Source organism: Hemiscyllium ocellatum, chromosome 18 (genome assembly GCF_020745735.1).
Source record: "Hemiscyllium ocellatum isolate sHemOce1 chromosome 18, sHemOce1.pat.X.cur, whole genome shotgun sequence".
Taxonomy (NCBI): domain Eukaryota; kingdom Metazoa; phylum Chordata; class Chondrichthyes; order Orectolobiformes; family Hemiscylliidae; genus Hemiscyllium; species Hemiscyllium ocellatum.
In genome coordinates this window covers 61778223-61793040 of record NC_083418.1, presented here as the reverse complement: position 1 = coordinate 61793040, position 14818 = coordinate 61778223, and the positions used below count along the sequence as shown (strand labels likewise).

Sequence of the window (14818 nt, the reverse complement as noted above, 5' to 3'; positions counted from 1 at the left end):
GGAGATTAGAGTCAAGAGTGTGGTGGTGGAAAAGCACAGCAGGTCAGACAGCATCTGAGGTGGAGGAAAATCGATGCTTCAGGCAAAAGCATTCATCAGCCATTCTTGATGAAGGGCTTTTGCCCGAAACGTTGATTTTCCTGTTCCTCGGATGCTGCCTGACCTGCTGTGCCTTTCCACCACCACACTCTTGACTCTAAGCGAGCAAGGTTGACTACCAGAGTTTAAAAACAGACAAAACATTTATTCACAAAATTACACAATAAAACACAAAGAACAGAATAAAAATAAAACTCCTACAGAATTCAGTCTATCCAAACTAGACTTTAATTATACTGTTCTGAATATACATGACAGTCCCAATAAGCAAACCTCCTTCAAAAACAGTTTTAAAAAAGGAACAAATGCTTACAGGTTGAAGTTAGAAGGGCAGAAGGAGAGAGTTTCCACACAGCTCACTGTGGAACTCCCAACCAGTTCTGGACTGAACTGCTCAGTTCAAAAGCTGACCACTCCCCTTTCATTATACAGGTCATTTCTAAAACATGACCACTTTGGCCTGAAGTCACATCAGTTTACATATAAACAAAAGACCTCTCAAAATCCTTTTTATCTCTGTACCCACCAGTCTATTTGGCACCAGGAGCATTTACAACCACTCTAAAAAATACCAAGGACACAGTATCCTTGAGAAAAGGAACAGCTTTTAGAAAACAAGGAACCAGTTCTATGACAATAAAAAATGACTTCAGCCTGAGAACAGCATTCAAACAATCTGTGCATAAGTCGTTTTCCTGAATGTCACTGTTACTTTGCTGAAGCAGTTCTAAGAAAACACTGCAGATTTCTTTTGCAGGATTGACTGGCTTTTTTTTGAATACTAATTGCATAAAGTTAGAATTATAGAATTCCTACAGGCCCTTTGGCCCAACAACTCCACACCGACCCTCCAAAGAGTAACCCACGCAGACCCCTTCTCCTTTCCTATTTCTCTACATTTACCCCTGATTAATGCACCTCATCTACATACCCCTGAACACTCTGTGCAATTTAGCTTGGTCAATTCACCGAATGTGCACATCTGTGGACTGTGGGAGGAAGCCAGAGCACCCAGAGGAAATCCATACAGACATGGGAAGAATGCCTGTGTGGAGTATACACAGTCACCCAGAGGCTGGAATTGAACCCGGGTCCCTGTCACTGTGAGGCAGCAGTGCTAATCACTGAGCCACCATGCTGTACGTTTTTACCTCTTGTTCTTAATCTTTACAGCTTTGCTTGAGCATTTTGCAATTAAAAAGCTCCACCTTTGTTAATTTGAGAAATCTGGCTGAATTGTTTCCAATTCTGAGCTAGAGACACTGACATTGCCTATTATAAATCTAACAACTCAGTTTTAAATTCAGAATTTGTTCTAGCCAGTGGAGGAATGGGACAAAAAAGCAATTAATTCGTCTCTCCTAACATAGAATACCTACAGTGCAGTCAGAGGCCATTTGACCCATTGAGTCTGTGCTGACCCTCCAAGCGTACCACCCAGACCCAGACCAACCCCATCCTTGTAATCCTGCATTTACCATGGTTAATCCACTAGCCTGCAGAACACTGAACACTGCAGGGCAGTTTACCATGGCTAACACACCTGTCCACAGGAATCATCTCCAATAATTTCCCTACCACTAATGTGAGGCTCACCGATCTGACATTTCCCAGATTATTCCAGGTGCTCTTTTCACACAAAGCTGCTGCAATTTCTTTCCTCACCTCCCTCAGTTTTCTGGGGTGGATCCCATCAGGTCCTGGGAACTTGGCAACCTTCATGCTTTTCAAAACATCCAATACCAGCATGTTTTTTCATATCGAGATGTGCCCTAGAATATCAACATATCCTTCTCTGGACTCACCATCCACCATATCCTCCTTCTTTGTGAATACCAATGCAAAGTATTAAGGAATTCACCCACATCTTCCGACTCCACGCATAAGTTTCTTTCTTTGTCCTGGAGTGCATCAACTCTTTCACTAGCTACCCTCTTGCCCCGTTTCTACGTAGAAAAAGCCTTGGGACTTTCCTTAATCTTGCTTGTCAAGGACATTTCATGGCACCTTCTACCCATCCTAACTCACTGAAACCATATCAAAACCAAGGAAAACTGAAATCAATACGAACTGGGGAAAATGCCCCACTGGCTGAAGACACTTAACACAATGGAATATGGCTTGGGTAAACCACCCGAATGCATGGTAGTTAAATTTGTCAATGACACAAGAAAGTGAAACAAGTTGTCAAAAGAATTATAGATAGGATAAGCAGGCAGGCAGAATTTGTCGGTCGAGTACATGGGAAATCATTGTCTTGGCAACTTTAGCAAGAAGAACAGTACAGAAAATTTTGATCTGTGCATGAATCACAAAAAAGATGGCTATAAGGTGAATAGCTTCTTTTGGAAGGGAGGAAAGAACTCAGGAGTGCAGCTGAATCTAAAAGGTCTCATTGTTAAGACAGAGATGAAGAGAATCTTCCCTGAGGGTCATTAGTCTGTGGAGTTCTCTATCCCAGAAAACATAAGAAGCAAGGAGTACTGAATGTCTTCAAGGCTGAGTTAGATGAATTTAGATCGATCAGTAACTTAAGCATTATGGGTGACAGAGAGAAAAATGGTGTTGAAACTACAACCAGATTAGGCACAATTTTATTGAATGGCAAAAGAGGCCTAAAGGACTGAACAGTCAACCCTTCTTCCCTATTTGTATGTGCCGAAGCTTGGCATCATCCATGACAAAATAGCCTAATTGATTGGCACCTAAATTACCATTTTAAAGACTGAATCCATTCACTATAAATGCATAGTGCCTACTGTGTTTGCTATCAAGTCACCCTGAATATATTTTGAAAATGCCAATTGTGAACCACACAAAGACATAGCTGGTCAACTGAGCAAAACACGGACAAAAGTAGGTTTTAAAGATAGTCTTGGAAAAGGAGGTTAAAAATGTATTGCTGGAAAAGCGCAGCAGGTCAGGCAGCATCAAAGGAACAGGAGAATCGACGTTTCGGGCATAAGCCCTTCTTTAGGAAACAGGAAGGTGAAAAAGGAGGTGGCGAGTTTGAGTAATTGATGGAGATTAAGTACTAGGGAGTTGAATGCAAGCCACAAAGTGGTGGAACAAAAAAAAAATCAGTGGGTACAAAAGGCTTGATCAGAGCAATTAAAAGATCCAGAAGTCTGTAATGCACGATGTTCTGGAACCAGCGAGAGAGATTTGTCATCAAGGAGAATTTTATCCTGCAGCTACTATTGGACCTAGAGTTAAATGTAGGCCAGAAAGCAGGACAAATGCATAAGTCTTTTGGCAAGTTAGCATCAGCACAGCAGTTTCAGGTGAGTTTGAGTTCACGTAATATGGAAAAATAAAGTGGCCTGGAATTACTTCAAATAGTCAAGTCCTGAGACTTGATGAGTTTCAGAAAGAAATGAGTTAAGGCAGAGTCAATATTACATGAAGGTAGACTTGACGAAAGAGAGGTTGGTTAGTCAGAAAGTTACCTCAGGATCAACAAGACAGTAACCTGGAAATGGTCTATTTCAACTAGTCAAGGAAACAAATGGAATGACAGCCAGTCAAAAGATTGAGGGATGATCGTAGCGAGGAACAACTGGCAGCAGTTAATGTATATGTCAAAGTAGATTCTATGATGGCAGATGAGGAGCTGGAGGAAGAGATAAAAGGATATCCTCTGGAGAATTCTCAATTAACTGATAACATCAAGGGATGCCATTGTTGAAGATATTCTGGTCATAACTGAATAGTCAAATCTAGATCCAAGTGAATGTTGTCTCATCAAGATGGACAATGGAGATAAATGCTGTGATCAGTTGTGTTGAGAAGGATAATGCAGCATTGTTACTACTGTAGATTGTGCTCTCAGTGACTTGGTTGAATGTGAAATTCACATTTCATTGCTTATTTAAAGAACATGAGCTTAATTTGAAATAAATTTTTACAAAAGTTCAAGTTTCTGAAGCTGAGCTCAAGTACAATCAGTAAACTTCTTCCTTAACTTCATTAAAGCTGAGTTATTGAACCTGTGAATGGTTACAAATATTGTTTCTCAACTGCAATGTTATTGCTGACACATCAATGACCTCTGTATTTTACAACTTATGTCAATACTGCCCAAATATATAACAGTGTAACCTGAGACAAGAACAAGTGGAACCCCTGTGATCCAAACTGCATATTGTCTTTCCTGTGCCATCTTGGTTTTGTTTGATTGTTCGAGGGGAGATAATAATACGTGGTTGGCTGAGTTCATCCTTCCATTCCTTCTTAAATGCTGATATATCACAAGCTGTTCTCCAGTTCCATTGTATTTACATAACTGAGGAGGACTGAGCCAGTGCTCTCTCCTTTATACCAAAGGTTGGAATGCAGGCATCAGACTCCTGATGATGAACCACTTCATCAAATTTTCTACTTCACAGAACTTCTATTCTCATGATTATTCTAAAGAGATAATTCATTCCCTCAAAAAAAGACAAATTTACAACCCATTGTACATACAGAATAGAAAGTAATCATTGATTCATATCAGCACCTCACCTGATCTCTGCCATGATCTCCGACAATGATGAACATAGTCCTTTGGCGCTGCGTCACACCATTTTCAATTTGGACACGGATGCGATTATCTAGTTTCTTCCTGAACATGATGAAGCCTCCGTTACAGGAAGATGCCTAATAAGATTTGAAGATATTTTAACAGATTGCTTTTACATATTCGAAGCTCACAACATGAAAAAATTGTAATGTTTTCCTCTGTCAGCATTTTGGCATGCAGTAAAACGTCCAGAAACCCAAACTCCAGGACACAACTAATACATGCAGGCCAGGCAGCATATCAGGAAAAGGGAATTCCTGAGATGCTGCCTGGCCTGCTGTGCTTTGACCAGCAACACATTTTCAGCTGTGATCTCCAGCATCTGCAGACCTCATTTTTTACACAACTAATACATGACTTGCAACAGAGTCAAACAGCCCTTGAAGCTTTAGAATGCTACTAAATTTGGCACAAAAATATTCAGACACGTGACCAAAAACTTAGTGAGAGATGTTTAAGGAATGACGAAAAGGAGGAGAGAGAAAAAAAAGGACAGATTTTTAGGGTTTATGACTGAGATGATACCAATAAAGAAAATCAGGAAAACACAAAAAGCCAGAATTGGAAGAGCAAAATATCATAAGGAATGTCAGACTGGCTGAGCAGAGACAGAGACAGAGACAGGCAATACATTTAATCCATGAACCACACAGGCAAATGGATAGGTTCAAGCCAGTGGTGCAGGTCTTATCTGATCTCAAGCAGATTCTTTTACAATCAGAGAACTTCAAAAAACAAATGGAGACAATTTTATCCACCCCGTGGGCCAGTTCATGGCTACGACAATCCAAGTTCAACTGATCAGAACCAGTCAGGGTGATAGAACTATATTGAGGGAAGCAGAGCGCACTGATGCTTCAAGATGAAGCCTGAAGCACAAAACTATAACAAATTCACCAAGTTACAGGGATTTAGAGAGGCCATTGCATTTTCTAAAACTGCCAAGACCTCAAATCCGTTTGGGAGGCTGTCATGGACAAGCAGACAGGTCTGAACTTGAGATCGCTATCACTCCCACTTCACTTGAACTAGGACTGCTGAGACAACTTTGAACTAAGTGGAGTGGGGAAGGGAATTCTGGAGAGAGATACATAGGCTGACAAAGTAAAAACGTACAAACAGACTTTCAGGACAACTGTTTAATGATACCCAGAACACACCAGGGACAATGTACAAAGAACAAAAAAAAATTAAAACAGATCAAAGGATAAAAAATGATAAAAAAGCAAAGTTAAAAAATCTCTTTACTTAAATGCATAAAAGCCCATAGTGTTGAAGAAAAAAAGGTGCCCTCAGTTCATCATGAGAATAAAGTGTATTGCTTGAGAGAAGCTGAGTAAGTTGGTCACATACACATTGAAGTGAAAGATGACCATATTGAAAAATGTAAGATGCTTCAGAGCTTAACAAAATACATGCTGAAAGGTGGTTTTCCCTTGCAGGAGACTCTAGGACCAGAAAGCAGATTCTCAGACTTAAAGGTTATTCATTTAGAGAGATGAGGAAGAATGTCTTCTTTGAGGGCAGTAATCTGTGGAATTATTTACTGTAGAGGGCTATTGAGGCTTGGTCATTAAGTACATTCAAGATTCTGAGATAGAAAGATTTTTAAACATGAAAAGATTTAAGAATTATGGGGAACAGGCAGGAAAGTGGAATTACACATCATCAGATAAGCCAGGATCTCACTGCATAATGAAACAAGCTTGATGGTTGAATGCCAATCTTTGATTCAACATTTATCTTGTTTGGGGTTCATGTGCACCATACTGGGGGCCACGTGAGCACATCCTTGTCAAAACAGGGTCTTATACTGCACGCACTTGCCATACTCGGGACAATTTACGTACTCACCACAACCTTCACAGGACAACTAACGATGGGCAATAAGTTCGGACCCAGCCAGGGCCCGCTTCCCATGGATCAATTACTTGGGGACACATTCTGTTTATAATCGGGCGAGGGCGACGGTGGGGAGACACTGTCTCGCCTGTCACACCAGGGGCACGCGCACACTCTCCATGACCGAGGGGTGCACGCGCAGGCACCCACTCTGTACAGATAGGGACGGACATTCTCTCTCTCTCTCTAATTGTGGGGCGCACAGACACAGACCCCGGACCCTGTCGACAATTAAGGAGTGCACACCCACTCTGTAATTACGGGGATAGACACACAGCCTGTATTGAGAGGGTACATGCACCGTTTCTCTGGAGTGGCGGTGGATTATACAAACTGTGCAGAGTTTCTGTAGTGAATGAAGACTCTCTCTCTCTCTCTGTGTTTACTGGGGGTAGAATCTGACCCCACGTGGATCTCTCACTGGGACAGCCGCTCGCCCGGCGCTAGGTCGCGTCGTCTGATTTTATTTCGTCGACTTCATACTCTCACCTTCAGCCGGACGTTTTCTTTAATTCTCTCTCCCTTTGAGGGGGTGGACTATTCTCACGCCGGGAAAAACGAGGGTCACGCGGCACCGGAAATCAGAAGCGCGTTCACTTCCGGCCACTGCTGATGACGTTGAAAGGTCAGAAGCTACTTCCGTTAGGGGCGACTTGTGACGTCAAGATACAACAACAGATGGACAACTCTAGCTGCCTCCAGGGCACTTGGTTAAAGGTGGGTTAACAGCCACAAAAAAGCGTTCATGTCCAAAAATTCTGCAATCCTGGTTGTGTAGTTTGGCATTTATTAACATAATTTTATATCAGTCGTCTTCAGTTATGATTTGGAGATGCTGCTGTTGGACTGGGCTGTACAAAGTTAAAAATCACACAACACCAGGTTATAGTCCAACAGGTTTAAGTGGAAGCACTAGCTTTCAGAGTGACACTACTTCATCAGGTGATTATGAAGAACTCAATCCTAACACAGAATTTATAGCAAAAAACTACTATGTGATGTAACTGAATAATCAATTTTTCAATGTATAATTTAAGTCTTTCTTCAAAGACCACAATTTCCCCCCAGAAGTGATCGACAATGCTCTCCACCGCATCTCCTCCACTTCCTGCTCCTCTACCCTTGAACCCTGCCCCTCCAATCACCACCAGGACAGAACCCCACTGGTCCTCACCCTCCACCCTACCAACCTCCAGCTACATCGTATAATCCGTCGTCATTTCCACCACCTTCAAACAGTCCCCCACCACCAAGGATATATTTCCCTCCCCTATCAGCGTTCCGGAAAGACCACTCCTTCCGTGACTCCCTCGTCAGGTCCACACCCCCCACCAACCCAACCTCCACTCCCGGCACCTTCCCCTGCAACCGCAAGAAATGCAAAACTTGCGTCCACACCTGATGTGGCCTCCCCTACATTGGGGAGACAGGCTGCCTACTTGCGGAACGTGTCAGAGAACACCTCTGGGACACCCGCACCAACCAACTCAACCGCCCCGTGACAGAACACTTGAACTCCCCCTCCCACTCAGCCAAGGATAGGTAGGTCCTTGGTTCGTCCATCACCAGACCATGGCAACACGACGCCGAGAGGAAGAGCGCCTCATCTTCTGCCTAGGAACCCTCCAACCACAATGGATGAATGTAGATTTCTCCAGCTTCATTTTCCCTCCCCCCCACCTTACCTCAGTCCCAACCCTCAGACTCAGCACCGCCTTCTTGACCTACAATCATCTTCCTGACCTCTCCGCCCCCACCCCCTCTCCAGCCTATCACCCTCACCTTAACCTCCTTCCACCTATCGTATTCTCAACACCCATCCCCCAAGTCCCTCCTCTCTACCTTTTATATTCACCTGCTTGGCACACCTTCCTCATTCCTGAAGAAACGTTGATTCTGCTGCTCTTTTTCAAAGTACAATGTAACCCTGCAAGTGCAAATTCACCCCACAAAATGTGTGTATGTGGGTGTGTGTGTGTGTGTCTGGGTCTGGGTTGGGGGTTGAGTGTGAGAGAAAGTGTGTGTGGTAAGTGGAGAGTGTCTTAAGTCTGTGAGGGGGTGCACATGGGAGTGTGTGTGTGTCTGTAAGGCTATCTGTGGGTATCTGTGTGCGCGCGCCTGTGTGTGTGTGTATGGGAGTGCCTGTGTTTGTAGAGTGCATGGGTGTTCACCTGTAGTATGACATGAACACAAGGTCCCGGTTGAGGCCTTCCCTATGGGTGCTGAACTTAGCTATCAGCCTCTGCTTGGCCACCTTTCGCTGGTGCCTGTCCCAAAGTCCGCCTTGGAGGATGGTCACTCGAAGGTCCGAGGTCAAATGTCCTGGACCACTGAAGTGTTCCCCAACTAGGAGGGAACACTCCTGTCTGTTGATTGCTATGTGGTGCCCATTCATCTGTTGTCATAGCCTTTGCTCAGTTTCCCCAATGTACCATGCCTCAGGGCATCCTTGCCTGGAACATATAAGACAGACAACATTGGCTGAGTCACATGAGTACCTGCCATGTACAAGGTGGGAGGTGTCCCCATGCATAATGGTGGTATGTCCACACTCTGACACATCTTGCAGCGCCTACCCTGACAGGGTTGTATGAAATTGTCCCGAGAGCCAGGCAGCTTGCTACAAACAATGATCTGTTTTAGGTTTGGCAGTTGTTTAAAGGCAAGTAGTGGGGAAGGTCTTGATGAGGTGCTCATCTCATTCTCATTGATAATGTGTTGCAGGTCATGAAGGACATGGTGTAGTTTTTCAGCTCCTGGGAAATATGGAACAACGAAGGGCGAAGGGTACCCTGTCGGTTGCAGCACATGTCTGTCTCCGGAGGAGGAGATTACAGTTCCTTGCTGTGGCACGTCGGAACTGGTGGTCGATGAGTTGGGCATCGTACCCCGTTCTTGTGAGGGCATCCCGGAGTACTTCCAGGTGTCTGTCACATTCCTCATCTGCACAGATCCGGTGAACGCGTAGGGCTTGTCCACAGGGGATGGCTGTTTTAATGTGTTTTGGGTGGAAGCTGGAGAAGTGTAGCACTGTGAGGTTGTCTGTGGGTTTGCGGTAGTGTGTGTTGCTGAGGTGTCCATCCTTGATGAAGATGCATGTGTCCAAGAATGAGACAGATAGTCGAGAGTAGTCCACGGTGAGTTTGATAGTGGGATGAAACTTGATGTCACTGTGTAGTTTTATCAGTGACTCCTTGCCATGGGTCCAGAGGAAGAAAATGTTGTCAATGTACCCATTGTACATTGGTTGGAGATCCTGCATCAAGAAGTCGTCTTGTTCGAACCTGTGCATAAAAATGTTGGCATATTGGGGTGCAAATTTGGTCCCAATGGCTGTTCCATGTGTCTGGACGAAGAACTGGTTGTCAAAGGTGAAGACATTGTGACCAAGGATAAAGTGGATGAGTTGTAGGATGGTGTTTGGAGATTGGCAGTTGTTGGTGTTAAGTACTGAGGCTGTTGCCATGATGCCATCATTGTGGGGGTTACTGGTGGCGAGTGCGGAAACGTCCATTGTGACGAGAAATGTTCCTGGTTCGACTGGTCCGTGGGTGCTGAGTTTCTGTAACAAATCCATATAGTGTCGCGTCAGAAGCTGGGGATCCACTGTACAATAGGTTTCAAGGTGCCTTCAACATAGCCGGAGAGATTCTCACATAGGGCCCCATTGCCCAACACAATGGGACGTCCTGTGTTGGCTTTGTGTACCTTTGGAAGGCAGTAAAAGTCATCTACATGAGAAGTACGTGGATGAGGGTGCGTTGGGAACTCTGAAGGCCTGGATCCAAAATTCTGATCAATGTGTTTAATTCACGGGTGTGTTCTTAGGTCAGATCAGTTGGTACTTCCTCGCAGTAATCTGTTCTATTCTGAATGACAATGGCTCCTCCTTTATCTGCTGGTTTGATAACAATGTTGTGATTGGTTTTGAGAGCCTGGATGGCATTACGTTGTGAACTGGTGATGTTTTGTTCTACCTTGTGGGTCTGGCTGATGAATCTGACATTTAAATATTTCCTGACAGTTTGAGCTACATGTCAAGCCCAGGGCAGCGGCCCTCCGGTGAGGTCCAAGTTGACACCTCCTTTGGTCACTCCTCTGCAGATCCCGGTGATGACTGTTCCAGTTTACCAGTGGGCTCATTGGGATCACCTTGCTGGCACCTTGAAAGAATTCTCGGAGTCTCATTCCATTATCTCACTTTTTAGATTAGAATCAATCTAAACATCATGGCATAGACAGAGACCACAGGGGGTTAACACCTTCAACATATTGTCTTACTATCATCCATTGTTAACAGCTAACCTGAAAATGCAACCTTTTAAAAAAAAGGTTTTGTGATTTACACATGAAAGAAGTGAAACTATCACTGTATTCAAACAGATGAAAGGTTTAACAGACAATCAATTTTTCAGTGTATAATTTCAATTACATCACACTGTAAATTTTTGCTATAAATTCTGTGTTAGGATTGAGCCCTCCATGGTCACCCGTCCAATTAAACCTGTTGGACTATAACCTGGTCGTGTGATTTTTAACAATATAAAATTAATTCACTTTATCAGTTATTAATTACAACAAAGCCACTGCCTCAGTCAGCCTGTGTATATTCCAGCTTCAGGTGCTGGTGCTACTCCCCAGGCTCAGGAAAATGACACTCGCAGCAGCTGCACAAACATCTCCCGTCTCTGCGATAAACAAATGGGACAGCTTCCAACAACATGCACCCTGCTAAGATTATGAGAGTGCAGGATAAAGGAGAGTGCAGCAACCCTCGAAGCAAAGTATGAAAAGCTTTTGCCCACGTTGGCCTCATCAGACTGATCAGCAGACTCTAACTAAGCAGATCCCCTGTGAACTCCAGTGTGCTTACAGAACCGGGTCAATTACTTTCAAGATCACGCCAGTCTAGCAGCTGCAAGAAAATTTGTCACTTAAAGACCACCACTGTACATTATAGTCTTCAGTTCTCACCACAGCATTTGACGTGAGCAGCGGCAAGCTATTGAAGCTTCTAAACAAAATTGACTGCTATTTAATATGATCTCGTTCCAATGACGTGATAGGTAAGGACATCATCAGAAACCTTTCAAATTGGAAGATGCGTCAGACATAATTGCATTCTGGCATTGAAACTCTTTTCTTTCTATTCCATTCATATCCTTTCAAGCTGTCGACAGAAGATGTTAAGTTGCAATCCAGAACCGACAGCCTTATCCACGAGAGATAGTAACCAAAATCCCCAAATTGACAACGTTTATATCATTTTGATATCATATTCAGTCAAATGCTGCCTCGATATTAAAGTAGTCACGATCTTCCATTGACTAGAATTCAGCCTTAATTAATGTCTGGACCAAACTGTTAAAAAAGTCAGGAACCTCAGTCATTTCAGTGATGTTTGATAATAGACAAACACTGGTGATTGGAGTTTTTGCTTTGGGCAACAGTTCATATCTGGGTCTCTTTTGAAACAGTATTCGAACTTGGCAAGTGGCACTGCTAGTTCAGGAATGCTTCAACATTGCAGTTGGGATATTGCTAATCGCTGTGGCTTCTGATGTGCCCAGTACACTTCCCAGCATCATCCTGCCCTACAGCATTACCTGAATTGACTGGAAAGCAGCTGATGGTGGAGAGCTCAGGAAGATCCCAAGATCAATCACCAGTCTAACATTTCTGCATGATGATTGAAATCACTTCAACGTTGACTTATGCCATCGAATCATACAGCACTGAAACAGACCCTTCAGGCCAACTCATCCATATCAGCTTTCCTCAACTAAACTAATCCCACTTACCTGCATTTGGCCCACATTCCTCTGAAAAAGACCCTCAGGTCCATAGAACCCCTATAGTATGTAAACAGGTCATTCGGCCCAACAAGTCCACACCAACCCTGCAAAAAGTATCCCACCCAAATCCCTACCTATTATTTCTACATTTACCCCTGACTAATGCAGCTCACCTACACATCCCTGAACACAGTGGCTAAGTTAGCATGGCCAATTCACCTAACTTGCACATCTTTGGATTATGGGAGGAACCTGGAGAACCCAGAAGAAAGCCACGCAGACATGAGGTCCTTTGTAAAGCTTTCTCCCCTCACCTTAAAAGTATCCCCCGTAGTTTTGAATTCCCTAAGGAAAGGACTGTTGATCTTCACCTTATCTATGCCCCTCATGATTTTATAAACCTCTAGATTACAACTTAAAATCTTGTTCAAGGTCACTCCTCAACCACCTCCAATCCAGTGAAATAAGTCCCAGTCTCTTCCCCAAGTACTCAAACCCTCCAGGCGTGGCAACCCCCTGCGAAATCTTTTTCTGAACCCTCTTTGATTTAATAATATCCTTGTGATAGCAGGGCACCAAAACACACAACTGTAGGAAATGGAGGAGCAGACTTTGAGGAACATAGGTACAAATTTAAGTGAGGGTTCACAATATGGATGGCACTGCTCCTTCACTGCTTATTGAACCAGAGTTGATTTCTTGATAGTAACAATAGGGAGGAATATGCCTGGTCTTGGTATTGGAATACAATTTTAATTATGATAGCACACAAAGCCTCACATTCGTGTTCATAGGAGCACACAACACAACTGATGGAGTCTTTCTTGGACTTGGTCTCCAAAAACTGTGGTGGTTACCACTACTACACTGATTTGATTTAGTATTGTCACATGAACAGAGATACAGGGAAAATTGTTTTGCTTATTAATCAGACAAATCATACCTTACATAACTACATCACAGACACAAGTACATCAATACACACTAACTGCTATGGAGATATGCAATGATAGGTGGATTGGTGAGGATGATGTAGGTCTTTCCCTCATGTGGGCTGTCAGCATCTTCCTCAAGCTCAACTGAACAACAGCATGCTTTAGGACTCAGCATCAGTACTGATGTGGCAAGTGGGTACTACAGATGCTGGAGATTAGAGTCAAAAATAGAGTAGTGCTGGAAAAGTACAGGTCAGGCAGCAGCCAATGAGCGGGAAAATTGACATTTCGGGCAAAAGCCCTTCATCGGGAAGGAGGCTGTGGGAGCCTCGAGGAGAAAAGAGATAAGTGGGAGGGGGGTTGGCAGAAGGTAGCTGAGAGCGTGATCGGTGGATGGAGGTGAGGTAAAAGTGATAGGTCGGAGAGGAGGGTGGAATGGATAGGTGGGAAGGAAATTTGTCAATTGGGACAGGTCATAAGGATGGTGCTGAGCTGGAAGTTTGGAACTAAGGTAAAGTAGGGGGAGGGGAAATGAGGAAACTGGTCAAGTCCACATTGATGCCATGGGGTTATAGTACTAATGCTATCAAACTCCTATGATGATAGGCAATGATGTCTCCCAGCCAGTGTAGAATCTGGTCCCATAACTTAGTGTTGTCCCCAATTCTATGGAATAGTCATCTCAAATGTTTTGTAGACATCAAGTGGAATGGGGTGACATGGAATTTTGAAAAATATATTGCTTAGGGCAATGGGAGTTTTGATTTATATTTTAAGAAAATGTTCCCTAACTTGATGTAAGTGTTGTGACCAAGTCAGCATTTGTTGCTTATCACTAATTGCTGAGAATGTGGTACTATTCTATTTTACAACTGATCATAAAAATTGAGACAACTGATTGGCTTGCAACTGACTTAAAATAGCTGAATGCGAGGCAATGACCATCAGCAAAGAGAGAATCTAACTAACTCCCTAAATACCAAATTGCATTATCATAAACAGAATCCTTCACGGTCAACATCTGGGGGAGCTTAATGATTGATCAGAAATTGAACTCGATTAGCTGTATAAGTACTGTGGCCACAACAGCAGGTCAGACGCCCAGGAATTTAGCGTTAAGTAACTCACTTCTCAACTTTCCAAAGCCTGTCCAAACATACATGATTTACCTATTAATGAACCAAAACTTGCAACCCATTATAAAAGATGAAAGACTTAACAGCAATGTAGGTTTGTTCAATATCTCCTTTCATTGCAGGACACTAATCATTTGCTATAAAATTGTGTTCTGTGATCCTGCTCCACAGCTACCTGATGAAGAAGCAGCATTCCAAAAGCTCGTGCGTCCAAGTAAACCTGTTGGACTATTACCTAATGTTGTGATTTGATTTATTTTTTTTAAAAATTAAAATGTTAAGAATAGTCTATTTGGGCTGTGGTTGCAGAATTTTTACCATAAAAAATATCAATGGCTTCAAGAAAAAAAAACAAAAAATACAGAAATTAAAGTCAGAGTTCAAACA

At 43.2% G+C, this 14818-nt stretch overlaps 1 protein-coding gene and 1 long non-coding RNA gene across 2 annotated transcripts in view; one reads left to right on the top strand and one right to left on the bottom strand.

Annotated features, from left to right (window-relative positions):
* The window catches only part of nat10 (N-acetyltransferase 10), a 78178-nt gene extending 71012 nt beyond the window's left edge, over positions 1-7166 (bottom strand). Inside the window, exons 1-2 of the mRNA XM_060839075.1 lie at positions 7055-7166; positions 4606-4740 (exon numbers count right to left, since the gene is read on the bottom strand). Coding sequence (XP_060695058.1) covers positions 4606-4713 — 108 coding nt within the window. The 5' untranslated portion in view covers positions 4714-4740; positions 7055-7166. The remainder of the gene's footprint in view (positions 1-4605; positions 4741-7054) is intronic.
* A 36-nt stretch (positions 7167-7202) lies between these two features.
* On the top strand, positions 7203-11045 carry LOC132824490 (uncharacterized). The gene is made up of 3 exons (XR_009645667.1): positions 7203-7282; positions 9290-9488; positions 10590-11045. It is a non-coding gene; the product is annotated as an uncharacterized LOC132824490 (long non-coding RNA).
* Positions 11046-14818: the final 3773 nt, after the last annotated feature.